General features: G+C 39.4%; 1 protein-coding gene across 2 annotated transcripts in view; it reads right to left on the bottom strand.

The window, feature by feature from the left end:
• Window positions 1-27,581, bottom strand: part of adam12a (ADAM metallopeptidase domain 12a) — an 80,494-nt gene that overhangs the window by 38,057 nt on the left and 14,856 nt on the right. For both annotated transcript variants that reach the window (XM_082543132.1, XM_082543131.1), the window contains exons 3-4: window positions 24,025-24,098; window positions 2,289-2,367 (exon numbers count right to left, since the gene is read on the bottom strand). In XM_082543132.1, coding sequence (XP_082399258.1) covers window positions 2,289-2,367; window positions 24,025-24,098 — 153 coding nt within the window. The remainder of the gene's footprint in view (window positions 1-2,288; window positions 2,368-24,024; window positions 24,099-27,581) is intronic.

The following is a 27,581-nucleotide window of genomic DNA, read 5'->3' as shown; positions in this document are numbered from 1 at the left end:
GACCGTTTATTGTTATCGAAATGAAAATGTAACGTTAAATTGCTTTCCAAACTGCTCATAATCAAATCCCTGAAATCAAGCAAGCTGGTGGCAGTTTTATTTCATAGGGACTGAAACTGCTCCTCATGGTTCAGCAGCATCAAACTCATTCATTACTCTGTGCTATAATAGCCTTTCTTTTTCTGAACCTCAAAAAAAAAAATAACCTTTTCAAAAGATGAATATTTTATTTACATCCATTTGTAATATTTTAGAGTATTTATGGATCCATAGAAAATTTGAGAGACCGGCAGCATTTAAAAGCAGAACAAATGTTGCTGGAGAAAACCTATTTGAGCTTAATGAATATGAACAATATTTATTACAGCACTGAAGCCAAGAACAAAGAAGGTACTTCAATTCTATGAGGTTTCATTTGTGCCAAGAATATGTTCCCAATCATGCCTTCTGTGTCGGATATGAAGAAACATTTATTTTCTGTTTTTAATACTGACTGGCCACTTTATTAGGCACACTTGTTCAACTGCTCGTTAATGCAAATGTCTAATCATCCAGCCACAACGGAGGAGCTCATTGCACTTAGGTATCTAGACATGGTCAAGACAAACTGCTGCATAACATGTTGAACTGTGAAGCAGATGGGCTACAGCAGTACTGGGTATAATGCATGTCTGCTAAGAACAAGAAACTGAGGCTACAATTTTACAAAACACCGGACAAAAGGAGACTGGAAAAAGATTGTCTTGTCTGACAAGCCTCAATTTCTGCCGCAACATTCAGAATTTGGTGTAAACAACATGAAAGCATGGACCCAACCTTCCATATCAACAATTCGGGCCGATGATGGTGTGTAATAGTGTGGGGGATATTTTCTTGGAACGCTTTGGGATCCTTTGTTGACCAAAACCATTGATGCTGACCATGACTACAGTGTACCTAACTTCTGATAACACACCATGTCACAAAGCTCCATCTCGAAAATCATTTCTTGAATATGAAAATGAGTTGCTTGCATTCAAATGACTTCCATGAACATCAGATCTCAATTCAATTGAGCACCTTTGGGATGTGGTGGAACAGCAGACTTGCATCACGGCCGACAAATCTGCAGCAGCTTTGTGATCCTATCGTGTCAATAATGGACCAAAATCTCTGAGGAATGTTTCCAGCATCTTATTGACTCTGCAGATTAAGAATTAAGCAGACAAAAGGAGGCCCAAGGCTGTATTAGCAAGGTGTATGTGATAAAGTGGCTGGTGAGTGTTTACCTCAGTTGTAGCAAAGCTGTTTGACAGATTGTCCGGCCATATGCTCGCATAAGAAAACATTTGTCTGTGTCAGTGCAGAAAAATTCATGCTTTGCTCTGCTGTTTCGCATGTAGTCCTGACTGTTATTTGTTGTGCTGTTTTTCACATCACATGCACGTTCAAATAATACAATCAAACCACACATAGTCAACACAGCCAAGTGAGAGGAAGTAAAGCTGCACTGACAAAGAAAGACGTTCTGTCTGGTGATCACTAGACACGCTGTGTATCTAACGGTCAAAATATTTTAGTCACAGCTGAAGTAAAGTTTAAATTTGAACTGGCAGACAGTGTGTTCCTCATACGGGAGCATCATGCAACCAACCAGAAGCCTTGCTTTTCTCTATGTAATCCCTTTATGTCTAAATTGATTTCTTCATGGTTAACATTTACAAGTGATTTGTTATACTTTAGAGATATATTTTCATATCTATATATTCTTAATTTTCAAAGTGGGAAACTCATGAATGCTTGATAGGTGCTTAATATTTCATGGTCACTGTGGCTTTCAGATTGCACCTAGATGATCACCAATTCAATCTTTCTTAGATTCCTTCATAACAAACAATTCTTTAGGATTTGTTTTGATCCAATCCATTAAAAAAAAAAAGAAAGATCTGAGCTGTTGCCTAAAACAGAGTGCATTTTCTGACCTCTATCTGCCTTCTCATTTCATCAAATATGAATCTGTCGGCTGAAAATGGCCCCACTCACCTGGATTGTCCTCTATGTGCGCATGACTGCACAATTCCAGGTGGTTTTAAAAGCGGTTCTAACTGCTATATCAAAGTTTCCTTTACTTTCTCACGGACCCTAATATTAGCACAGCAAAGGAGAGTCTATCCAGAGGAAGAGTTTCACAAAAGGTCAACATTCATATGAGCTGCTGGGCAGGTAACATAGAAGAAAATGTAAGAATGTTCGAAATTCAATCACTTTGTTTTGTCACCCACAAACCCAGAAAATAAAAAGAAACATACCGTGAAGTTGTGAACGCCTGTGACAGCGCTGCCATCTTCCAGGTAATGGGTTTCTGTATAGTTACTTGCAAAGAGCCCCCTAGAAAGGATAAACAAAGACAACAAACATTCAGCTCTGACCCTTGGGGGCTTCATCCAAAAAAACAAAAAATCAATCACAATGTCTTAAGCCATTCAACCACAGCCAGACCTGCATGGAAGATAAACAGTCTGATTTAAAACTTTAAACTGCTTTAGGATAGCATAAATTGATTCGAGAAGAAGGCATGAAGGGGAAAAAACACATTCAAAAGAGGCCGAAGTGACGTTTTCTATTAATTCACTTTCCCAACACCATGAAGACGTATTCAATATCAATCAATAACTCATTCCATGTGAAATAAATGGAACAATAATTAGTTTACACATTGCAGACAACAGCAAGTCATGAGTTGATTTTTTTTTTCTTTTTTTAACGACTGGGAATAAATAACACTGTGCTTTAAATGAAGGAACCATATAGGTATAACCACACTTAATAAAAAATGAGCAAAAAGTATAAGTTAGCACTGAGAATAAAAATACAGATTCAATAAAATGAAGAGGTGTATCGAGATACTTGTAAAACTGAGTCTACCATCACAGTTCATTTATTTTTAACCTATAAATTAAAACCAAAAATAACCTATGACCCAACAGTCATGCTAGTTTAATGCTTCAGTGTAAGTGAGTCCTGCATGTTTTACTATTATCAAGACATTTTGCCTTTTAGAGGATTTTTTATCATAAAAGAAAAGCTGTTACCAACCCACTTAATATTTTATAAGGATTGTCTATTTGACACAAAGACGGGTAGAAAATACAGGATGGAATTTGATTGTTATTCACTGGAAACAGAAGAAATTGCAATAGTGTGGAAATGAGGAACCTGCCACCTTCTTTCCTCTAATTTTGACAAAGCATCTACTTACAGTATCTCTGTCAACAATAAGGCTACATGGCTGGTAGCAAACTCAGTTTACATTTCATTTATGTTTTTCAGTCAAGTTATAGCTCCTGGCAGAATCACACAGACATCACACATGAGTTGGTGAAGTCATATTTTTAAGCCTAACTTGAGAATTTTGGTCCTAATCACCATTAGGACAGCCAATAAGCAATTAGCATATCACTAGTTATAATGATACGCTTGTTATAATTTCAAATATGCGCATCATATTTTATCATATAAGACTTAAATCTGGTGATTGTGGCCATAAACTATTTATTGAGATTATAGATTAAGTGAGAATTTCTCATAGACTTCTACGCAGTTTGACTTCTTTTTAAAAGCCAGAGCCCCCTACTGGATAACAGAAAGGATGCACGTTTAAGGCACTTTCACATTGGTCATCTTTAAGTCTATGGTTATTTTTTAGCATTAATGGCTCTGTGGTATAGTGATTAACATGTTTGTTTTACACACCTAAGATGTCAGATTTTGTGGAGACATTAACGGTTATGTTTTGTCAAATCTATACATTTTTAAAACACACTAAAATGCAGCATTTTGATTTTAGATGCTTTGTGCTGTTCCTAGTAGCTACTTGTAGAATCAAAGTTTAAGTCCAACTTCTCTTGAAACAAAAACCCACAATCCTAAAGAGCCTCCTGTGGCCTTTATGAGCCAACAGGGTGAGATTATGGCATGAGTACACCAGATAACCTCTGGGTTGTGCTCTCCTCTTACCGCAAGACAAAGAAAATACCATCACAGCCTTATTATGATGTTGGCTGCCTTTCTCACCCCACCTAGAGAGGTTCCTGAGCACTAGGCTTTTCTCTGGTGGAGGAAAGGATACTCAGCTGGGGTGCTGTGGATCACATGCAGAAAGAAATCAATGAGCCAAAAAAACTGTGTGCACCCCCTCCTGTGTTGATGAGAACATATCTCCATTTGTGCTCAGTATTTGTGCAAACAAACATGAGAGTGTCCATGTACTGTACATACAGTGAGCACATGTGCTGTATTACTCTCCAGGACATTAGCAGATGCTTGGCTGGTGCTAATCCACAGCAGAGGAACAAACCTCAGCAGGCAGCTGGATCCTCTTACTGACCTCACCACTGACAACCCAGCTGGGAGTTTCAGCTGTAACAACCCGGGTAGGGGGGTTATTTTGTTTGGGAGCTGTCAGCATGAGACACAATGCTTCCCCACCCTCCAGTCCTCTACAGAGCCAATGAACTGGTAATAATCACTAGATCAAAGCGAGGACAAAGAGGAGAGAGCCAAATAAAATGATGTGTTTCTACAGTCTTAATTAGGTCTATGCACTCAGTTGAACACACGAGTTCAACATCTGCCCACAACAGACAATATGATGTGGTGAATGCGCGTATGCATTTGCCTCGCCGCTTGAGTGTTGGCATGAAAAAACATGTTGCAGACCTCCATGTGTCATCCATATGTTACGTTCTTGTGGCTTTCGATGAATAAGCGCAAGGGAATTAGTGGTTTTCTAACACAGGAGAATCACAGGAGAAATCCTTTAAGGGTTCACTCACTGCAGAGTGTAAGTAACAGAAAAGTTAGGACCTAAGCTTACCAGACTGCTTAACAAAGAGAATAGTCGTTCACTTTTGAAGTACTGTAGCCCTTGATTTATACTCATTTGACTCTCTCAGAGTTCGGAGCATCCTTGACCGCAACAGTGAGGATCATTTTTAAAACAGAAGCTGCTCACAATTCCATTTAAACACAGAGGGAATCCAATTAATATCTCCAAATAAAGACAAGCAAGTTTCAGCTCACATCGGTTTCATGCAACAATACATCAACAACAACAAAAAAAAGAAAAGAAAAGAAAAAAGAAAGAAATATACAGTGTGGTCTGAGATTGGTTACAGATAAATTACTGGACAGGATCTGCTTTTCATTAGTGTACAAACTATAATATCAGCTGACAGCTATGATTGGCCCATATTTGCCAATAAAGAAAGACTTTAATGTTCAAACTGGTGAAATCTTTTTACAAAGAACATTTAAACATTTAAACACAGCTTTTTATACACACACACACACACACACACACACACACACACACACACGCACACACATACATATATATATATATATATATATATATAAACACTCGCCTCAATGTACTTTATATTGTAAGGTAGACCCTATAATGAAAAACTCAACAATCATATGACCCCCTATAAGCAAGCACTTTGGCAACAGTGTGAAAGGAAAACTCCCTTTAAACAGGAAGAAACCTCCGGCAGAACCAGGCTCAGGGAGGGGCAACCATCTGCCGTGACCGGTTGGGAGTAGACGCAACAGTAAATGTGAGATTAGTAGGCTGAAATGCCAGAGAATCAGAGAATGAAGGTGGGTTTTGAGCCTAGGCTTAAGAGCAGAGAAACTGATTCCACAAAGATGGAGCAGTGACCGCAAAGGCTCTGTCGCCTTGTTGTCTGAGGGGTGCCCTTGGGACATGTAAGAGATGTGTACCAGTGGGTCTGAGAGACCTAAGAGATTAATGTAAATCTTATATCATAAGACTGATGATATAAACTGGGGCCTATCCATTATGAGCATGAAAAAAAATCAGTAATATCTTAAACTGAATTTTAAAATGGACAGGAAGACAATATAGCTATGCCACGACTATGATGTCCTCATATGCTTTTGCAGTCTTGCTGCAGAATGCTTTTGAAGAAGCTGCAGCAAATGAGAAACATGGGGAAACCTAGTTGCTTTTTCCAGACCATGAAAAACAAAAAAGATTTCTGTTTTGTTATGTTTCTTAAACTGATAGTAGCTATTTTTGACAACAGAACAAATCTGTTTATTAATGCAAAGCTCATCATGAAACTAACACCCAGAGCATGAGATGAAATGATCTAAACTGCTTAGTAACCTAACCTTTAATGTCTGCAAGACTGCCTAGTAGAAGCTACAGGAAATATAGCGAAGATAATTATTAAAAATGATCATCATTGAAATGAAAGAAGATGTTATATATCATAATATTAAGTGGAAGCAGATACAAGCTACAGTGCACATGCAGATTCGCTAAAGGGGAGGGTCTGTCTACTAACAAGAGTATCAGTCTGAGTTTAGCATCTTGGATAATTACAAATTGACTCCAAGAATCCTAATCAAACTGTTGATCTTAGTGATGTTTTTAAGCTTTGACTTTTAGTTGGAAGACCTATATGGAGATATGGAAATGTTTTCTTCTTCTATATAAAAAAGTAGTAGTTACAATAACTTAGATTTGTATGCCAGGTTAAAGGAGGTCGAACAGGTACTGACCGGCCAGGGAATTGAGGGATTTCTAAGTGAGAAGAAGGATGTGTGACTTGACCAGGAGCCAGCATGGGGATGATATGTTGCCAGATCTCTCTGCATATTAGATTCTACTTTCGGCTGCTCTCTTTAAGGTTGCCATAGCATCCTCCTCTTCCTTTTTCCGCAGCCAATAGTAGCACAGTTTCCACTGGCGACCTGTTGGCCAACAGCACCAAAGGCAGTCATTGTTAACCTGAGCCCAACCGATCTGGTAGAGAAATCTCATATTCTTATGATCAGCGTGTTTAATTTAGCTACGATTTTACTCCACATGCCGTTCCTGATGAAACCCTCTTCATCTACTTGGACTTTGGACTTGTACTAGTAGCACACTGGCTCAACACAAAAAATGTCACCTGATATATCAACAGCAGAATTTTCTTGCTCCCTAAAATAAGTTGGAAAAATCTAGTATTGGTTGTCATGAAGAACACGGATGAAATATTACTGCAATATCAGTGGAGTAATTTTTTTAAATGGTGCTAGCAGCAGGAATATAAAGCATACATGATGCAGTGGAGCAAAGTGAAGTGGGAAAATTCTGTTTTAAAATGGGTGTAACTTCGGAAGATATCAGCGTAATATGCCTAAGTGCTAAAACTAGGACTGTGAATTTTTGTCCCTCATTACTGACACAAAGTGTAAGGTGGGGATTTTTAATCAAAAACTGGAGAAATACAAGAAAAGCATAAACACTGTATGAACATAAGAAGGTTTTGTAGTAAAGAGACTAGAACATAATAAAGTGCTAAAAGTAGAAGAGCACATAAGAAAGATCTTTAATGGGTTTTACAACAATGAGTCTTCAAAGTGCAAAAAGCCTTCCGCTGCATGTCACCCAGCTGACAATACTTATGGGTGCATCTAATCCATGCCAAGCAATGAACCACCACCCAACTGCATTAAGTGTCTGAGCCACTCGCCCCGCGTGGCTGCAGCAGCAGCTCACTGTTTATCAATCAGCGCAAAGTTAATGAGGCATAGGCAAATGGAGAGAGAGGAGGGTCACGCCCTCCCATTTAAAATGCATTACCCAGAGGACGGGCTTCCAGCAGGGCTCTGCTTGAGTGACAGGGAGTCAGCAATGAGGGAGAGGCGCTATGAGTTAACAAGTTTTCATGTTCTGGCTATTAAAGCTACAGAATCAGTCTGAAAATGCAGGCAGCCTGAGAACCAGACAACCACAAAGGCTCAGCGACTTCAAAATGGGACACAGTGCGAGGCAAAATATCACAGACTTTGTGCTACTGCGGCATCGACTTGTTTTCAAAACACTCAAACCAGAGATGTGTTTGTTAACTTCTCTGCATCTGTTCGACAGGTACACATAATTACAACTGTCATGTTTTTACCTTGTCATGCTGCATCCATATAACTTTCTGAAAGAAAATGCATTAGGTGAGGATAGAGTTGGATTTGCTTGTCAGTAGTTTTGACACTGCAGACAGAAAGACAATGAAGTCGCTTCACACTAATCCTGAATGCCAGCAACTAAATGTCACTCCTGTTCTTTCTGCATTAAATTATATTTTTTTTTTCTATGTTGTATCTCTGTTCGGCGTTGTCAGCCTCTTCTGTCAGGATATACACAAAGTCTTATATAAAGGGAATTTTTAAATAGAGGACTAACCTTTCAAACACATTCCTGGTTGGAAATGTAACTGAGAAAACACGAGGCTTGCTGACCAACAGTGATGTACCAATAAATTCCACATTTTTGTTGCATGCGGTCTTCTTCATCAGGGTTTCTTCTGCTCGCATGCCAGGGGTCTAAAATGGGGAGGTATGTGAGGTACATTAATTGAAACAGACTTGATGAATCGGTGCCAGAGCCTAATCAATCAACAGGAAGAGGGAGTCTCATTTGTGGGTGAAAGCTGACCTCAAAAGAAAGGTCCTAAATGTCAAACATTCTGCTTAGAAGTCATGCTGGAGAAAACATTTCAGAGTTTTTATATGTTAATGAAGCACCAGTTTTTTTATTGATTATGACACACAACTGTAGACTTGTGCTGAAAACTTGTGATGTGATTATGGCAACAACTAAATGTCAAAGCATACAGGCAAATCGAGAGCTGAGCTAAAGTCACGCACAAGTTGTTAAAAAAAAATACAGCAAAATACTGCGGAGAGAAGACTTCAAACTGTTTGGAGACTTTTGATAAAATCTTGGAGAAACAACAAAAGTTGAGAGTGAGAATTGTTCTTGTGAGAAAGGAAGGTTTTCCTGGAAAACCGTTTTTTTGGATTAAGAAATATGGGAAAAGTTTGCTCAAGTTGTGCGGATCATAGCGTTCCATTTGGCAAAATACAAAACAGTCTCTTTTTCAGTCAGGGATGACAAACGCTCTTTCACTTCTCCATTTAGTTAAAGCAGCCAGTATAATTAAGCAAGGAAAAGGAAAGAGTAGATTAACTTCCCTTTTTGTGTTACATGAATTCAATACTCTCAACTGACTTGAGAAGACTACGACGTTGGCAAAACAAGCTGAATTTCCCAGTCACAGTCTCCGATATGTCTCATTAAACTCATTAAACTCAGACAACCTAATAAGAGACTTCTGTAGAAATCAAATCCTGGAATTTACTATGATAGATGAGAAGTGAGGTTTTAGGCCTCAGAAGGGCAAGTTGCTCTAAAGCTCTTGGAAACCAAAGTCTCTAACGGAAAGTTATTTAGAACAGATGTAAAGATAAACATTTAGAGCAAATGAAATCGCCATCAAAGAGAAACATTTCTCATAAAACTTAATCTGGGACCTCCAATTAGTACATTACATTTCAACTGAAAGACTTGTGAGGGATTGTGGGAGTTATAATGTCCCACTGCTTTTATGTGGCAAATGGCAAGAACCCAGTTTCACTTGGAAAAAGTCAAGGGAAAGTGGGATTGTGTGCATGAAAAACTACAGTGCAACTCCCTCAACACCACCAAAAAAACCTTGTCTCAGTGTTAGATTTTCTTTTTCCATGAACAAGTGAAGAGGGCCAGTCTTTCTGGCCGTGATGTGTCTGACATCAGGCGGTGTTGCAGGCTGGTGCCAAGTAGAGCAGAGAAGCATGAATTCCCCCTACTTGCCCTGTACTCAATACAACTCCTAACCTTCATGAAGCATGTCATGAAGAGAACCACTTGAGCATGCCAGCCAATGATTACGGCTTAAGAAAGGGGGAGGAAGCGGAAAAACAGAAAAAAGAAATCAACACGGCTGGTATTAGCTGTGTTTATATAGCCTGCCGTGTTCAGTAGAGAGTTAAGATGCTGCACAGTGCTGCTCCTGGCCTCAAGACCAATGCTCCAGCAGCAAACACGACAAGGTAAGAACCAAAAAATGATTGTGTCAAGAAGGCCAGTTGCCCTCCGGGTACAATAAGAATGCTTATCTTATTCATTTCTATACCAAGCAGGTCTCTTTGGCCTTCATCCCAGCTTCACCACATCATAAGAGCCTCATTATTATTCTTTACACCTGTGTAGCATCCAGGGGTGGTTAATTGGTCAGCAAGATGGTCAAACAGAAGAGCCATTAGCAGCAGTGGCATGCAATTATTGCAGTGACTGTCACCTGGAGATTGATGTGGTTAAGTCCAGGCACGCCCCGTGAAATCAATAAAGTGTCATTTCTGAGCAATGTCTGCATGATGGATTATTCCACAGGATCCCAATTAAAGAAAGGGAATGATGAATACCACCCCAACAATAGATGAGATAATTGGAATTAGGGCAGAAATGCAACACGTATCTTTGATAAAGTGTGAAGATAATGATCCAGACTAAAACTAATCAGGAAAATAATTGCAGAAAATCCTTTGAACATTTTCAGTTTTAGAACAGAATGAGACACAAACCAAAAGGTTCACTGACCTGTATTTAAAAAAATGGCCCAATGAAATCAAGTTTACTTTAACTGTAAAAGTTACTTTTAGCTGCTCTATTGTTACAGGAAAACTACAGCGATTAGCTCCGCATGTTTGATTTAGAACAACCCTAAAGGAGATTTGTGCCATACTGGAATTGAACATGTGACCTTTTGCTTGCCAAGCATGTGTGTAAACCTTTACAACTGACCAGTACAAAATTTTACAAACCGATACCAATATTTGGTATTTTAACCATCTCATATATAGGCCGAGCTTTATTTTTTTCCCTTTCAGACACACGACACATAAACAGATTTTCCCAACATGGACAAACTATGCATAGTTTGTCCAGCATGGACAAACTATGCAACATCAACACTCATAACATGGCTGAAGAGTGTTTCACACATGCACGACGTTTCATTTAATAGTTAATAGTTATGAGTCAGGCTCTACTTGTAGGTAGGAAGACGTGTTTTCTATTGGCTGTACAATGCTACATTTGCATCCTGTTCAGATTCAGAAAACACTGATGCAGCAGCTCTGTGTATTTACTGTTTTCACTAAGCCGTGGTTCAATGGGAAGTAATATGTATTAAAAAGATATCTGTATTAAAATTTGCAGGCTAAGCAGCAGAGGGGAAAGATTTCTGGGTGCCAGAAACCTCTTGGCTTCTGTTTGTATTTTGAGCAGTACTGACCACTCACATTAAGGCAGGCTTTGGCCTTATACGGTTAAATAGTCCGAATGCAATTCCAAAGCCATCTCTATTGTCTGGCTATCAGTTTATTTTTTAAATAAGTAAATACAATGACTGTAGCACAGTACAGGACAGATAGTCTTGGCCTGGATATCAGTTATACATTTTCTAGAAATCCGATGGCAATAATGAAGGCGCTTGGCCATTGCCCCCCAGAGGCTAAGTCATCAGACCATAGCTGATGGGTTCCAAGATTGGGTGTTAAGTGGCATATACCTCAATATTCCTGTCTGAAATGCATAAAAAATATACGGTTAATTTCCTCCCAGTTGCACAGTCCTGCGTCTTCACATAGGTGTGCTGTAAAATTCAACTACAAACAGTCTCAAGCAGGATAACTAGGAGAAAGGTTCGACTTTGATTCAGATGTAGTCTGTTGTTTTTATGCATCCGTTCTCTCTTTTGTCTCTTCATCATTTGTCACTTGTTGACATGTAACGTCAAGACACATCTGGCTCTCATTTGTTTTGCTTATGCCACGGTCTCTGTCACCCAAAAGCCTTCATGCACGCGCCAAATGGAACAAATGGTATCTATGACAACAGCCACCCGGAATATTAAAATCACCCGCTCAGTCATGAGTTCCAACGAGGCAAGACTCTCTTATTTCTCCCAAAAAGACATAAATAGTCATTTTATTCCTCATGATACTGCTGATCCCAGAGGGCTACGGAAAAGTAATCACATGTGACTAATTAAAGGCAACTGATTGGTGCGGTAAAAAAGACTAAATGTTGCACTTCGGGTCGAAAATATATATGAATCTTTTGTATTCGTCATGACTGCAGTTAAATGAGTGATAACAACCAAAGGGAAACTGCAGGAAAACAATTAAAAATAGTCTTTTATTTTTCTTTTCTTTGGCATGGGCCAGTGACATTGTTATCTGAAACTAATTATGTCAGGTGCCTAAGCAGCAGCCTCTCCAATTGCCTTTGTTGCTGTGGATCAGTGGAGAGGAGATCCTTCATCCTGCTTTCTACTCCCATCTGCCCCCAGGGCTTCTGTTCCTCTGTAGCAGAGACGGGGCCTCTGCTCTGCCGCTCCTTCTCCCGTAGGACGAGCTCCCGTTATGTGTCTGCATGCGGGGGTGTGGGAGAGATGGAAAGAGCGTGTCCCTGTTTGTGTGCAGTAATGACTGTATGTGTTGGTAGCTCAACATGATTTATGCACATCTATGTGGTAATTTGTGTGCATGCGTCCATGTGTGCGTGCGAGTGTGTCATTTCACATCCAGGCATAGCTGCAGATTGCGCTCGTGTTCCACACACAGCAGGCTCATGGCTTATAGATCATGCAACACATTCTTTTCCTTCAACACTATCAGCAAACCACAACACTTTCTGCCCGATTTCTAAAAACTACTTATGCAGAGCATCCTGCATTGGAAAAATCATGAATGAATTATAGAACTTTAATGTTTTTCCTAAAAACTCCTCTGAAACAAAATTGTCAAAAAGGAGCCAATAACAGCAAATTACAGCCAGCTGCATTCACTGGAACTACATTTTACCACAGGAACAGTTCCCATAATAGTTCTTTTCAATTAGATCTACAGGTTATACAAAATTAAAAAAGGACAAAGCTGCTAGAAAATGTGTTTTCCACAATATTGTGTGCAACACAAACAAAATTTAAGATTAGCTGTTTCGTGTTAAATCGGAAACAACTATGTAAGAGTCCAGATATTGCAAAATCTGGACTAGAAAAATGAGCAAGAAAATCAAAAAAGTTGTAAAATCTTTTTCTTTTCTTTTTTTTGAGTGAAACACCCCTTTAGAGATTTTGCAATCCATGTCCTTTTGTGTTTTGCAAAACCAGGAAATGATAAAAGCTAACAGATGGAGATGGATGCAGTTTAATGTATATTCCCTTCTGTGAATATATTCAAGTGTAAACAAAAGGCTTTATGTGCAGTTCCAAAACAATTAACTGTGAAACAGACTTTTGTCTGTTGTCTACATCATTTATTACTTGGCTTTTTCTTCTGATTATTATGTGGGTAAAGACCAAGAATAAGAGGAGATACCGTGGAGAGGTGAATGCAAAGTCATTTTCAGGATGGGTCAAACAAACAGACTAGCTTTGAGCATTCCCATCATTTCCAATGTTTTGCAGGGAACTGGCCCAAGGCACAAAGCTCATGCATCTATATTCACTGCAACCTTGTGCTTTGACTAATGAGCGACAAGGGAACTTCAAACAATCAAGCCTATCATTCTTTTCACAAGGTAAATGCACACAGAAAATAGGAGCATTTCATTTAATTAAGCCTGTCGGTACTTGTACAACCACATACTTTTCGTGCCTTTCTCCTCTGCCGTGCATTCCCTTAAGGGAAATCAAACAATTAAGACCTGAATACAAATGTACTCTCCCTCCCATCCTGTTTTTCACCCCTCTGATATCTGTCAGTGAGAGAGATGTCTTCACTCTGTCTAGAAAAAGTGATGTATTAAAGTGGGTTTGCTTATACACTGTGACCCTGGGGTCCTTTGCAAGATTAAAGCTACAAAATTAAAGTTAGAAGAGCGAATAAGCAACTGAATTATCAGCAATCTTTGCCAAAAGGTGTGATCTTATTTTATGTCCATTTTATTAAGCGATCTTACGTACAGATACGTATTCATTTATCTTTAAATGGACAGTTCGCATCAAAATCCAATTATTTATCAAAGTATTTTCCCTCTGGCCTCTGGTGCTATTTATCCATCAAAGTTGTTTTGGTGTGGCTTGTTCAGTTTTGGAGACAGCGCTTGCCTTGTAGGGCTCATAGTACCTATTACACATTTAGAAAAATCAGCAGCAATGACGCCAGAGGTCATTACTAAAGAAAATCTTCAAATCTTGCTGCCAGCAGTTTCACGTAGGAATTATTTTCTTTCCATACACAAACCAAAGGAAGTGTGCAGATAGCTAACATTACAGCTTATCTGAGGGTCAGCACCATTAATGTTGTACATCCTGTCATGCTGTCAGTCTCTTGTCACAGGCAGATGGACGCTTCCTTCTGCAAAGTCACACAGTTGGTGCAGAAAAAAGAAAAAAGAAAAAGTTGTTTTCTGCAGCGAATACTGATAAAAGACTTTATTGTGTCTCAAAATCATTTTACCCCATTTGTAAGGTTGGTTACTGATTTTCCAATAACGCCTTACTGAATCATCCATGGTCCATTGATCATTGGGGGAATAATACTCCTGTATTTCAGGTGACGCACGCAGGAAGTGGAACATAATTGGCTCTAAGACACTGTCTGCAAACATCCCATCACGGAGCAGAGCTTTCAGATGAAGCACACAGCTGGGATTCATTCATTTTTACAACATCAATGACCCATTAGGCACAAAGAAAGGGAAAGTATACCAGATCTGCCACCACACAAATCACTCATTTATTACATTTTAATCGCATTTGGAGGAAAATCAATCACAGGAGCAGGGCCAGTCAGACTCATAGAAACTATGAGGTCATGATTGAGACACTAAAATTATTATTTTTTTAAATGTTTCATAATTTATTAATTAATTTAACTTGGTCTTGTGTGAAGTTTGCATGATGTTACCTTTCGCATTCATTTCTCCAAATCCATTGTTTTAACTTGCTGACTGTTGCTTAACTGCAAAAAAAAAAAAAAAATTGCAGGGAAAAAATATAAAGGATGTTCTCTCAGTGTCCTCGATGATATTTCCCGTCATTAATCAGCAAGTGTAGTTTCCTGCTTAACCCTATATGAATTTACAACCTGCCTTTGACCCCTTTTCTCAGAAACGCTGCTGATGATTTGAAGGAAACTGTGTCATGGAGTCCAGCTTTGATTTCATTGGGTCCCTGCACCCCAAAGCAGTCCACAGCCTCTTTATCAAACCCTAGCAGCTCCTATTGTTGTTGGCAGCTCACTTCTCAGTGCTTGAGGGATTGGGTGAGAGTGAGTGAGGAGGAGTACAGGGGCCAACCAAAGGAGACCCTATCGTGTCCCATAAGCCAACAGGGAGTTATCAGAGAGACAGGAAGGCTGGTACAAAAGATGAGGGGGAATTGCCTTCACAACCTATCAGGCAAAGCAAGAACACCAGAGATCTCCATTTCATTCACACATCCTCCCCATACTTTCTTTAACCCCCTGTGTGTCCACCACAACAACCTGGAGTCATACTGTTAATGACGAGTGGGATGTGAAGCCAAAAGCATCTGCTTTTTGCATGACGTGTAGAGAGGGGTTTGCTATTTGCTCCATGTCCTTGACTTTCTTTGCACCATTTCCTTTTATCACTAAGCTAAATTTAGTGATAAAAGAGCTATCTGAGCTCTAACTCCTACACAGGTTTCCCACTGCTACTTGTGTAGTCTTGAAGTTTTAAATGAGTCAAAAAAAAAAAAAAAAACAGGACTGGAGAACATAAAAAAAAAAAACTAAACTAAACAAATTACCACAAGTTTCTCAATAGACACGCTACCTTGTAGGGCAAGGAAGAGAAACTGCTGCTGGTATTTTTCACTGCTAGTCAACTGGAACAAATGCTGTTTTTGCTTTTCATTCAGCATTCATTTTTCACAAGGACTCTGCTCTGTCTAAACATGTGCAAGGCAGCAGAAGGGGGTGAAAAAAAAACCCTGGATCAGCTAAAGGAGACGGCCAAAATCCAACCGTCTGACTGATGACCACACGTGGCATCTTCGCTCAGCCAGTGACCCCATACACAAGCAAGACTGGTCAAAGGAAGGTCATTGGACTGTGAGAACGGAGAGAACAGGATGGAGGATGAAGTAAGGAAATACAGTGAGCATTCCCACCCAGCTGACATTAACTCACACTGTAAAACCAGCAAATCTGTTTGTCTGTCAGGAGGAGGATGGAAGCCAGGACTATGACTCTCGGGTTGCATATCTTCATGGTCAGCAGCCACAAAGGTCAAAAACTTTGGCTGCTTTTGTTTGTTCTCTTTGGCACCCCTGAGCCTTGAGAAAATTAGATTTCACTAGAATTTATGAAGACAGTTTGCTTAAGTAGGTGAAAGGGAAAAGCTGTGAAGCAGAGGTAGAAAGAAAAACAGATAATTAGAGGCCAAGAGAAGAAAACAAACAAAAAAAGATAGATGCATAGATGAAGAAACCTGGAAAAGTAAGACTAAAGCTAGCTTTTGTACTAAAAAATCCTCCAATTGTGCTCTAATAATACTCTATTTTTTGCATATTGCGAATTCTGTAATCAAAGATATTTCTAATGATTTCTGGCTGTTAAGATTCACATGACTGCATCTTACACATTTGCAAACACTACCAATGTGGCATTAACTAAACATTTTCAATGTGTGACAGTCATGGTGACAATGTATGATCAAGTGAATAAAGAGCCCAGGCAGACAGACCTAGAGACCACCGGTCACGAGGGAAAAATTAGGATTCCCCAATAAGTTGTAAGTGGCTACTTAAGGATGATAGCAGTCGCAGAAGGTTAGGTCACTGGATATTTTGCATCTTATTTTTTAAATATATGTTCTTCAGAAAATATATGAACTAAACTAGACCTGAACACATTAACAATAGGTGTCAGTAAATCTTCCATTTTCAACACCATTTAAGTATGAAATGATCTTAAATGCTAACCTTGTTAACCTGGGCATCTGTCTAAATGTTAAGAGTTGCCCAATAGCCATATTAGCCAACTGTAAATAAAATAATAACATCCTGCACATCTGCAACATTAATATAAAGTGATAATACAACATCATTTGTGTCTACAAAGTGGTAATAGTCCTAGATTATTGCCGGATTTTTACCTTTACAGAGAGATCATCTTAACCCTGGAGAACCCATGGGGTCAAATTTGACCCCATGGTTTCCCTAGAAAACCAATGGGGTCGGCTCTGACCCCATGGGTTCTCCAGGGTTAATTGTCATATTACCTATTGGTGCCATTTAAGCCTTCAGTACATTTGTGACATGAAGTTTATGTGCAAGTTCAGTAAGAAAGATTTGCATTCACTGGTTCTCTCGCATTCCTGAGTGTTCAGGCTGATCTAATCTTTACATCGCTTCCACTTTCCCATACTGTCAAACTCAATTCTGCCGCGATCACTCTGGCCAAGTCATTTACTTGCCCGTCTTCTGCAACTCATTCAACCTCAGTTCTGCCTTCCAGACTTTGATTCGTGTGGCCCCCTTCATATCCTGATCAGCTGGAGAGTCATGCCTCCACCTGCTTCATCTCCGCCACCACCAGCATCTAAACTCTAGGGGGTCCTGTCCTACTTCTTATCATTGTTGGAGTCCAATCTGCTATATAGCTTTATCTGAGTTTAATCACCAAATAATTTATTGCTCAAATGCTGTACTTTAATAAATTAATCAAAACAAAAATGTAACTATGCTGTTCAATAATGCAAGACGTAAAAACTAATATATGCTAATATATCTGATGAAGCTATGGTGCTGTTAAACAGGGCTGAAATTTGATTAAGCTGATACTCAGGGGACGTGATTTTTCATCACATATTCACAAGATGGATGGAGAACTGAAAGTAGAAGACACCTGAGATGTGCTGAAAATTACATTATACTTTCTTAAATGTTAGAATGCAATTGCATATAGGTGTGAAAATAAAACACGTGGCCTAGTCTATATTTAACAATCCCTTTTGTTCATTCATTTTTATTTAATCTTATCCTGAAAGATGCACTGGAGTCTATTTGAAATGACAGGCTGGCATTTACAGGTAAAATCGAACAGGTTATTGTTAAGACTTTCAATTCATGGATTAGCTGCAAAAGAGTCATACAAAACACAGGATCAGGGCTGTCTAGTATTTTACAATTCATGTATTTCCAAAACCCTGAGCACTACACACAAGCAGCATTCAGAAAATCTTTGCTCCTTTGTACGGGATGGCGACTAGTTAAAAGAAACCAAGTTTTTATTTTTAAGAAATGCTCCCCATCCATCATCTGCAATCACCAAGAGACACCAAACCAGATTGGTCCGAATTTAAAAGTAGAGGCATCTTTATTATTTGCAGGAGCTTCTATAAGTTCTTTAAGGAGGAGTGACGGCTTGTTCGCCAGAGAGAAACTGCTACTTTCAGAAGGTTTCAGCTGGCTGTGTACTTGATGGTGAGAGGAGGGGGGCTAAGGAATAGATCTACCAGCTGGAGCCTTGAGACCCCTGTGGTCTATCTGGAAAAATGCTCCGGGTTTAGAGCAAAGGACTGAAAACGTCCCTCACAACTTAGAAAAGTGTCCTTTGCTATTGTGAATTTTTGTTTTGACATTTCAAAATCACAGCGCTAAACATGTAGAGTTGAACCTTGATAACTGAAACTCCAATTATTCCAATTCCAGGGGGAAAACTACAGTATATCAGACACAAATGACATCTTAAAACATAGCAAATATCAGCCTTTATTTAGATGTCATGTACATTTTAGTAAGAAAAAAAAAGGTGACAAAGAAACTCGAGAGGAACAAGGTTGCATTTGGTGAATGGTCCCAGTTCTTGTTGCACCTTGAGCTTTGAAGTGAGCTTACAGACCGGAGTGAAAGGTTTCAAGATCACCAAAACACACATATACAGAAATAATCATAACAAAAGCCCGTTTCATTTTCTTTTTCCCATTCTGAAAGAAGAAACAAGCTTTTCTAAGACCTTTCAAGTGTAACTTTCTAATTAATTAGGAACATTGAGTCCAAGTTATTAATTACAGCTCTGAGCTTGAAAATAATTGGAGCTTCTGAGAAGGTAATTCAAAAGAGGGAAGCTCCTTCCAAAAAATTCCATTTTGAAGGAAGTAGTTAAAAGGTGCAGGCTCTGGAAAAGATGAGCCTATTTCCAAGGCTTGTCTTTGAAACTAATGAATCACAATGTATCATGGCCTTGCAGCCGCAAGGGTAACAAGAAAGGTACAAAGGCTAGTTAAGCTTCAGTGCATCCTTCGCTGAGAAAAAGGTTTCCTGGTTCTGAATGAATTTTAGACTATAGTGTGTTTGTGTGTTTCAGTGATAAAAGAAAGCTCATGTATATTTCTGTCTATACATGAGACACATTCTTTCAAAAAAATACATTTACTGGATCTATGCAGCATTAACAGGAGGGAAGATGTATTTAGGTATCGCCTAATGAAATTAAATTCCACCTTACTTTTTCACACTTTTGTACCGTAGGTAGCAATAGGGAGAAATTTAATAGGTTTTCAGTATAAGTGCTGCTCAAGAAAACTGGTTATCACTGGGTTTCAATCACTGGTTGTTGGCTTAGCGGGACACAGTCTTTTACAATTAGATCAAATCGTCACCTGAGCAAATGCACAGTTCGTTACGCACACAAAACACTTCAGCAGACAGACAGCAATTTAAATGCACATAAAGATCAAATCTAAAGTCAATCAAGTCACGGATGAAAATTCATCGCCGTTCACTGGCGTTGGAATCGTCATCGCCGCTGATGATGTCGCCCGATTTCATTGGCTAAAAATAGGTTTTCTTGTTCATCCCTGAGATGATCATTCAGGGTGATGCATTAAAGACTTAGGCCAGCATAGTTTAGGATTATTCTTTCAACCTTTACCAGGGGGGAATAAAAAAAATACAGTGTAGGAGCTGACTATAGTTACCCATTCATCTGTGCTGCAGTGAAATACAAACTGCCAAATATTGCATCAATCATTAAAAAAAAGAAAAATCACCTTTAAGAAAAAAGTTGTCATGGAGAAAAAAAAAAAAAAAGAGTATATCTGCAAGGTGCACTCAGAAACATTATCGTTAAGATGTCGTTATTTCACACATTCTAGTCTTGTATAAATCATAATGAGAAAAAAAATAATCCATGTCGTTTCATGTATATACTGGTGAAAGATTTAATGCTCTCTTTGTCTCAATCTTAGCTCTATAGCAAGAGCGACGATTTGATACACATGAGCATCTTTGGTTTTGATGTTCCTTAAACAATCTGTGTGTGGCTTAGACGAGAACAATAACACTTATGCAGAGTCTTTAGCCTTTTGTTTGTTCAGCTCCCCAGGAGAGACCCATTCCTAACCGTGTTTTCAGTGAGACATGAGAATGTCTTCGTTGAGAGAAGCAACAGGTCACAGGCCAGCAGTGGTCCAGTCCAAGACATGGAATCAAATAACATCTTAACGTCCAATACGCAAACTAGGACAAACTGTGTCTGGACTCTGTCTCTTTTGTTTTGCCAAGCACCAGAGTGATAGAAGAAGTTTGTAGCCAGGAAACATTTCCTGTCTGCCCTCTGTCCAGGGAAAGGGCCAGTTTTAGGATTGTGGATCTGCATCGATGTGTGCTCCGTTGTGATTGTTTGTCTGACAACACAAAAGACTCCAGAAGATGAATAGCAAACCTCCAAGCACATTATGCTCAAGGCTATAAGCCATGATGAGCAGCGAGAAACCTCAAGCGAAAGCAACCAAAAACATTCTCCACCCAGCTGATGAGCCCCAGGCTTTCTTTCAGTCTCTTGCAGTCCATTTAGAAAGGGAAATATGGATGGAGAGCATGCTGCCTGCTTAGCTTGGGACTCATCTTGATATGCCTGGAGGCTTCACATTCAAAGGCACAAAGCAGCAAGAGCTGCTATAACAGCTTGACCAGAAGTGGTTCAATACGCTGAGGTCAAAGCTCAGTAACTGTCACAACTAGACTAAATGTGCATAAGCCTCTCTCACCCAGCAAAGGCAAGAATCTGAATGAATGCTTCAAACAGTGACAAAGGAAATGAGAACAGAGAGTATATGCAATAGTAATGAGATATATACAGTAGTATATGCTGTGCATTCTGTTTACTTTCCCTCTGAGTATTGCCACAGCCTGTAATTAAGGTCTTTAACCTTCTAGTAATAAGAAACAAAGACAACACCAAGTCTCATTTTGACTGTCTCCTATTAACAAAACCGATCCAAGAAGACGAGTCTAGGATGCCTAGTGGCATCTCAACAGCCAACCTCTTTGCAGTAAATGAAACAATGTGTTGCTTCATCATGTTCAACTGGAGCTTTTAGAGTCAGAAAATGTGGAATGATGTACACCCACCGGGCAAATAGTGCGATCACTTAAGCTTGCAGTGCGATACTCATCTGCTGAATATGCATTTCACATAAAAACAGATTATTTTTCACAGGTGGGAAATGTAAATCATGTTCAACATCTGTATTGTAGGGACTTTAATTTGTCTGCAGCGGGGGATGTTTAAAATGTCTTACCACTGCTAATATTATTTTAGATGGAATCCCTCTGCAAGCAATACCTGCTGGATGTTTCAGTGACTTGATCCACATAAAAATTTATTTGATGTGCATACATCCAAAAGCATAATCTAAATCAAATAGGTAGCAGTCTGGAGCTTATTTCATTCTGCTTTCATTTCTTTTTTACTTTACATATTTTAGTTCAACAGTGCGCTCGGGCAGCAAGTTTTTGAACTGCAGTTAAAAGTGCAAGTTCACACATTGACACACGTTGACATTTTGCTCCAGGCGGCAAGCGCCCTTTCCATCCTGACAACAGGCTGCTTTGTGAGTGTGTCCGGGGATGTTGTAGGAATATCTGAAGTCGGTGTCTCGTGCTTCCGCAGCCCTTAATGCCAAAGAGCAGACACCAAAGCATTTTCCGTACCGCCGCGCACAACACATTTCAAGAATCACGAAGAGTTTTCATCATGTTGCAGGCTTTCCAAATGTCATCAGTGCCACAGACACTACGCAACTCACCATCACAGAAACACCAGAGATCCTCTTAAATATTGACTGAAACTAATACAGTAATTGAAAATGACAAGGTGCCAGTTACAGCTGCATTTTTTAACTATACACCAGAGTTGTTACCGTACCGTTGGCTCAGTTGTGTCTAAAGGTTTGGGTTCCTGGGCTAACACCTTAAAAAAAAGGATGAAGATATACGTTATATGTTTTTAATCTTTAAGTGAAAAACAACCCGGTAATAGTTGCAAAAATGTGTTTTTTTGACTTAAGTTTTGCAACACGTATTTAAAAAATGTGAAAGAAAATGCATTTGATGAACTTTGTGAAAAAGGCAGCAACCGCTACTCTGTCACACAGATCACGTTCACCTATCATTACGGCTGAACTGATCACATTCAGCCGTGCAGTGAAACCTCAATCATGTTTTGTAGCCAGCAATATTTATTAACAGATTTCTGAAAAAGAAAAGAAACCCCAAAAATAAATAGAGAAATCTGGGTGCTTAATTCAAATCTCTTCATCCTGGAACATTTTTTTCCCTACCTCTACAGATGTCGGCTGTGTTTGAACAACTGGGTTTCATCAGCGACGTAGAGCCAGTCTGACAGCAACCTCAGACAAGAACCTTCACTAAAAGTCAGCACAGCAGGTTCTGTTCTCGCTGTCGACACCGACCAAAGCCAACACACTTATCAACACGTCTCTTTCAACTCATGTCCTTTGTGTGTGTTTTGTCTTGTCAAACATACATGGCATTAAGTAGCTATTTTTTTGATGAAGTATTATTTTGACTTGCGACAGAACACTCATTGATAGTAATTAAACCTTTTTCTCGAGACTTGCTGCAAGCGTTGACAGTACATTGTGACAGATTGGTATTTGGAAAGCACAGAGGTTTGTTTGACTAAAGTGATTCCATCATGCTCAAGCTCATTAGAAAGATCTAGATTGCACCTCTCCATCATCCCTGTTTGTTCCTCTTGGCTATGGCTTTGAAACTAACACAGGACTTTACATTTCAAGCCACAGGACAATGATGGCAGTCATACCGAATGAAAATCAGATGGGCGATGTATGAGAACGTAAGGTGTTTCCACTGCTGCTGGTTGTGGGAAAAGCTTTGTTTCCATTTTAAAATGAAATATAGCGGAGGAAAATCTGACAATCTGAAAGACAGCTTTGCAAAATCCCCACCTGTGCAAAGCATGAATATTCAACAGGAAAAAAAAAACGAGTGTGATTTCCAATAAAAAAATATTTTCAGCGCAGGCAGCCATAAAAATTGCTGTAGCTAGTGTTGAAAGCTTTGTCCCACAGTTTGCAGGTGGAATTTACATATATTAAGTCTGGAAAACAAGTGAGATTCATGGCTAACGATGGTATAAAAACCCTTTCACACTCTCTCTCAGCTTCCCTCGCCCGCTTTCTCTCCATCACACAGACAGCTCTGCTTGTTTCTGGTTGCTCATGTGTGGCAGCAGGCTGGATGGAAAACATATTGCTCCATCAATCACGCCCCATCCTTCTCAGCAGTACGCTCAACTCCGACTGTCTGAGGCCACATTGAATGAGTCCTTCTGTAAAAATGCAAAGATGACAAATATTCCTCCTAACACTTCCACAGCTACATCTCTGTCAAAATCTATCTCCGCCAATGACCTCATCTCTTTCAAATGATGTTACTCCTCCTCGCCAGTCCCTTAACTGACATCATGTTGACAGTATCTTAATACGCAGAGCGCTGGGTGTCTGCGGTGTTCAAACAAAGCCTCCTTCTCCCCCGTCTTATGCCAATAGATCAAATGAAAAGATAGAGGGAGAAGAAGGAAGAAGACGTCGGTTTTCATCAGTCTGGCTGATGCTTCCAGGAATTTCTATCTTTCAAGTCTTTGTTTCAGCACACAAAAAGACTCGAGCACAGAGAGCCCTGGCATGCCCACACCACAGCGCAAAGAGACACTTCCTCCCTCTCGTTCTTTGGATAGATCCCCAGTTGTAGCCCCTGGGCACCGCATATGCCACCTATTTGTACTCCAGAAACCACGCAGTTGTAAGCTAAAGGCATGTATGAAAAGAGGGACACTTACTCATTTTTCTCTAGAGCCAGGAGCAGCTGTTCACTTTCCACTTCAATCAGGAGCTTCAGTGATGCTGGGTGGCTCTGAAGAGACAACAAGCAGGAGAGGAGATAGGAAAAATTAATTCTGGACTCTCACACACAGATTTTTGATTGAGGGAAGACTTGTTGTGACACTTGTTGCTGTTCGAATGCCGCAGCATTAGTTAGAAAATAGCTGTGTGGCAGTATAATGAAAAAAAACCAACCCCAAAACACGAGAAACTTTACTCCAATCAGAATGAAACTTTGACTGAACCACCCAGCACTGTGAGAAAGGATGCAATTTTCAATTGATCAGAGGAGTCGGAAATCCTTACGAAGCTACTTTGTATCTTAGAACAAGAGCTGAGAGGATTAGCGTTATGCTTCTATTGCATTTGACATTAATCCTGCAGAAACCCATGAGTGTTCACACCCAATGAGTTACAACACCGTGCGTCTCTGTTAGAGTCAGATGAAGGGTCATATATATCACTTCTGTCAGTCACGCTGTGCAACAAACGTGCCTTCCTGTCTTCCCTCCGCCCCACACATGCGTGCACACACACACACACACAACCTCTCTCTTTTAGTGTGATACCCTTACTCATACACACAAGCACAAAAAAAGAGAAATCCTCCTCTGCCTCACATTTTCCAAATTGCCAGGGCAACAACAAGCACACACAAACACATTTGACGCATGCAGCTCAATCTGGGTCAACTGCAGCAAAGAGCACTTCTCTGGGTTAAGTCATCCATCACCCCCCATGAAGAAGAATGTCTAGTGGATCATAAGAGGATGTGGAAGCAGAACACTTAAGGTTTCAGGCAGTAATATTGTCTGTGGGACTAAACCTTCCGCTATTTTCTGCAAACACATTTTTCCAAACACATGGTTAGGCTTACACTATATAATGGGTACAACCATCATTGTCTTCAGATGAATTACAGATGATGCAGAGGATATTTGGATTTGTTACTAGGCAGTTGCACTTAAATTCGCCTTCATGGCGAGTGTTCATTAAGAAATATTGTGGCACCTTGATCGTTTGGTTAAGACAAAACAAAATAATGCACAAATGAATTCAGTCAATAACACAACCTGGAAGCTTAGCTCAGCTTTGTGCTTTTATGTCTGCTTGCAGCCACGTACTTTGTTTGTATAGTCTAGGATTATATCAACAAACTGAGCCAAGGAGCCCACATTTCAAACACTTCATCGATGTTCCAGCGGGTCATTTAGCGCTTTCTTCCATTCTCAGATGCTGAATTCGAACAGCTGTCTGTGCTTGAAATATTAACATAAAGAAATGATTATGATTATGCTGACTGTATGTGATCCAATTCATTTAAATATATTTTACCTGACTGCTGTTCCTGATCTGTTAGTAAGTGATCTGTTTTTTTTGTTTTTTGTTTTTTTTTTAATTCACTTCAGATTGCATCGAATTTAAATGACTCCTACACTGAGACTATCTGTTAAATACACAAGCAATGTTACTTGTCAGATTACATTAATAGGAGATGAAAAAAAAAAACTGTCAAGATAGTTAGGCTAGCCAAAAAAAAAAAAAAGAATATCATATTCAGTTGTGTTTCATAGTCAGTTTTGCAGAGACTTGGTTGGAGATCCAGCAGCGAGGCCCTGGGCCATGCACTGACAGGCTATGTCATCTTACTAGCCCCCAGGATTAGAACAACCAAACCTAGCACACAGATAGGTCTTAGGCCACCGAAGGTTCTTATCTATATCAGATATTATTAGGTCAGCCATGTTGCCTTGCAGTCACCTAGCAACAGGCTAAAATGACGTTCCATACACTTATACTTAAAAAGAAAAAAATCAGTTTTACGTCGTTACAATACCATCTCATTTATCAAATCAAATCAAATCAAATCAAATCACTTTTTATTGTCACGTCACATGTGCAGGCACACTGGCACAGCACATGCGAGTGAAATTCTTGTGTGCGAGATATCTACAAAAATCTACAAAAATCTACAAAAATCTGTTTAAGGCTAAAATAACTCATTTTACTATATAAACAACTCTGGCCACCCCAAGTTTTTACTTTTCTCAATCTGATTAAGTGTACTAGTTTCCCAACAACACAAACCTGCTAAACAATACTAAGCAATACTGTAGCATGGGTACTAGTGAACTTACCTCTGAACATAGATTACTGCAGAAAAGATACCTGTGCTAATTTAGTTTCCAGATCAATTTGATTCAAATTTGAATCATTTTGAATTTGATATGATACTGTTAATAATATTCTGCAGCACATGCAGAGTATGCATCATAGCTCCAGATAAGTATTCAACATAGCATTTCTACACATATCAGTTTACTACAGAAAGCATAAATCATTGCAATCAGCATACAATAACACGAAAAATACTAGGTTCAATATTACTGGCCACCTGAAATACAGATTTTTTTTTATTGAGCGTTAACAGAAACAACTGCTGTGCAATGATGTGCTTTAACTTTGGAATGCTCAAACCTTGTAACAACAAGTTACAAATGAGCGTTATCTTCCACTTTACACACGGTATAAAAACTCAAACCAGGGTTTGGAGCTGTCACTTAAGTGAGCATGCCAAAACCAAAAGAAATCAGTTTAGATTTCGTAAAAAGAATTGTTGACGCTCACAAAGCAGAAGATAAATATACTAAGTTATCACAGTGTTTTCAAGTGTCAAGAACTGGAGTGAAAAGTATGATCAAGAAATTGAAAGAAAGCCACAAGCCTGGCAGAGGTAGTAAGAGGTTGGCAGTGAAAGATTTCAATGACTCTGGAAAGAAAAATAGTGAGATATGTGACTAAAGACCCCAGAACAACTGCCAAGACACTAGTGAATGACTTCAGGAGTTTTAGTCTCAAAGTAGACAATCACAAGAACACTGCACAAGAATAGACTGAGCTTGCAGACTGAGGAAAAACACAACACCACTTCTGCAGAAGAGATCCTTTCAAGGCAGACTGAAGTATGCTAAGGACATTCTGAAGAAAAAAATATGCATATTTGAAGCATGTTCTTTGGTCAGGTGAGACGAAACTAGAGCTCTTTGGCCATAGAAATGCTGATTATGTTTGGAGAAGAGGAGTACAACTAGAAGAATAGTCCCCAAAGTGAAACATGGTGGTAGAAGTATTATACTGTGAGGATGCTACAGTGGATCTGGAACTGGGAATCTCTTCAAGGTGTAAGGAATCATGAAGAATATGAACTAAAACTGTAAGCAATCTGCAGCAAAAGTGAGTCTGGATTATCACTTTGTCTTTTAAAATGATAAAAATAGCCTACACGAAGCCCTGACTTAAATGTCACTGAAAATCTGCAGGGTGAAGGTCCATCCAAGAACACCATCAAATCTGGAGGAGCTTGAGAGTAGGACAAAGAAGAATGGGCTTGGATTGCTCAGGAGGCACGTTCGAGACTTGCTGAAAACTACAACAGGACAAAAGGACTGCAGACTGTTACCCAGCAAAAAATGGAGGCACAAATAACATCACAGAGACTAATAATTTTGACGCT

Source organism: Aulonocara stuartgranti, assembly GCF_965226115.1.
Source record: "Aulonocara stuartgranti genome assembly, chromosome: 8".
NCBI classification, from domain to species: Eukaryota; Metazoa; Chordata; class Actinopteri; order Cichliformes; family Cichlidae; genus Aulonocara; species Aulonocara stuartgranti.
Note: the sequence above shows the minus strand (reverse complement) of the source record. Positions and strands in the feature narration are given on the sequence as shown.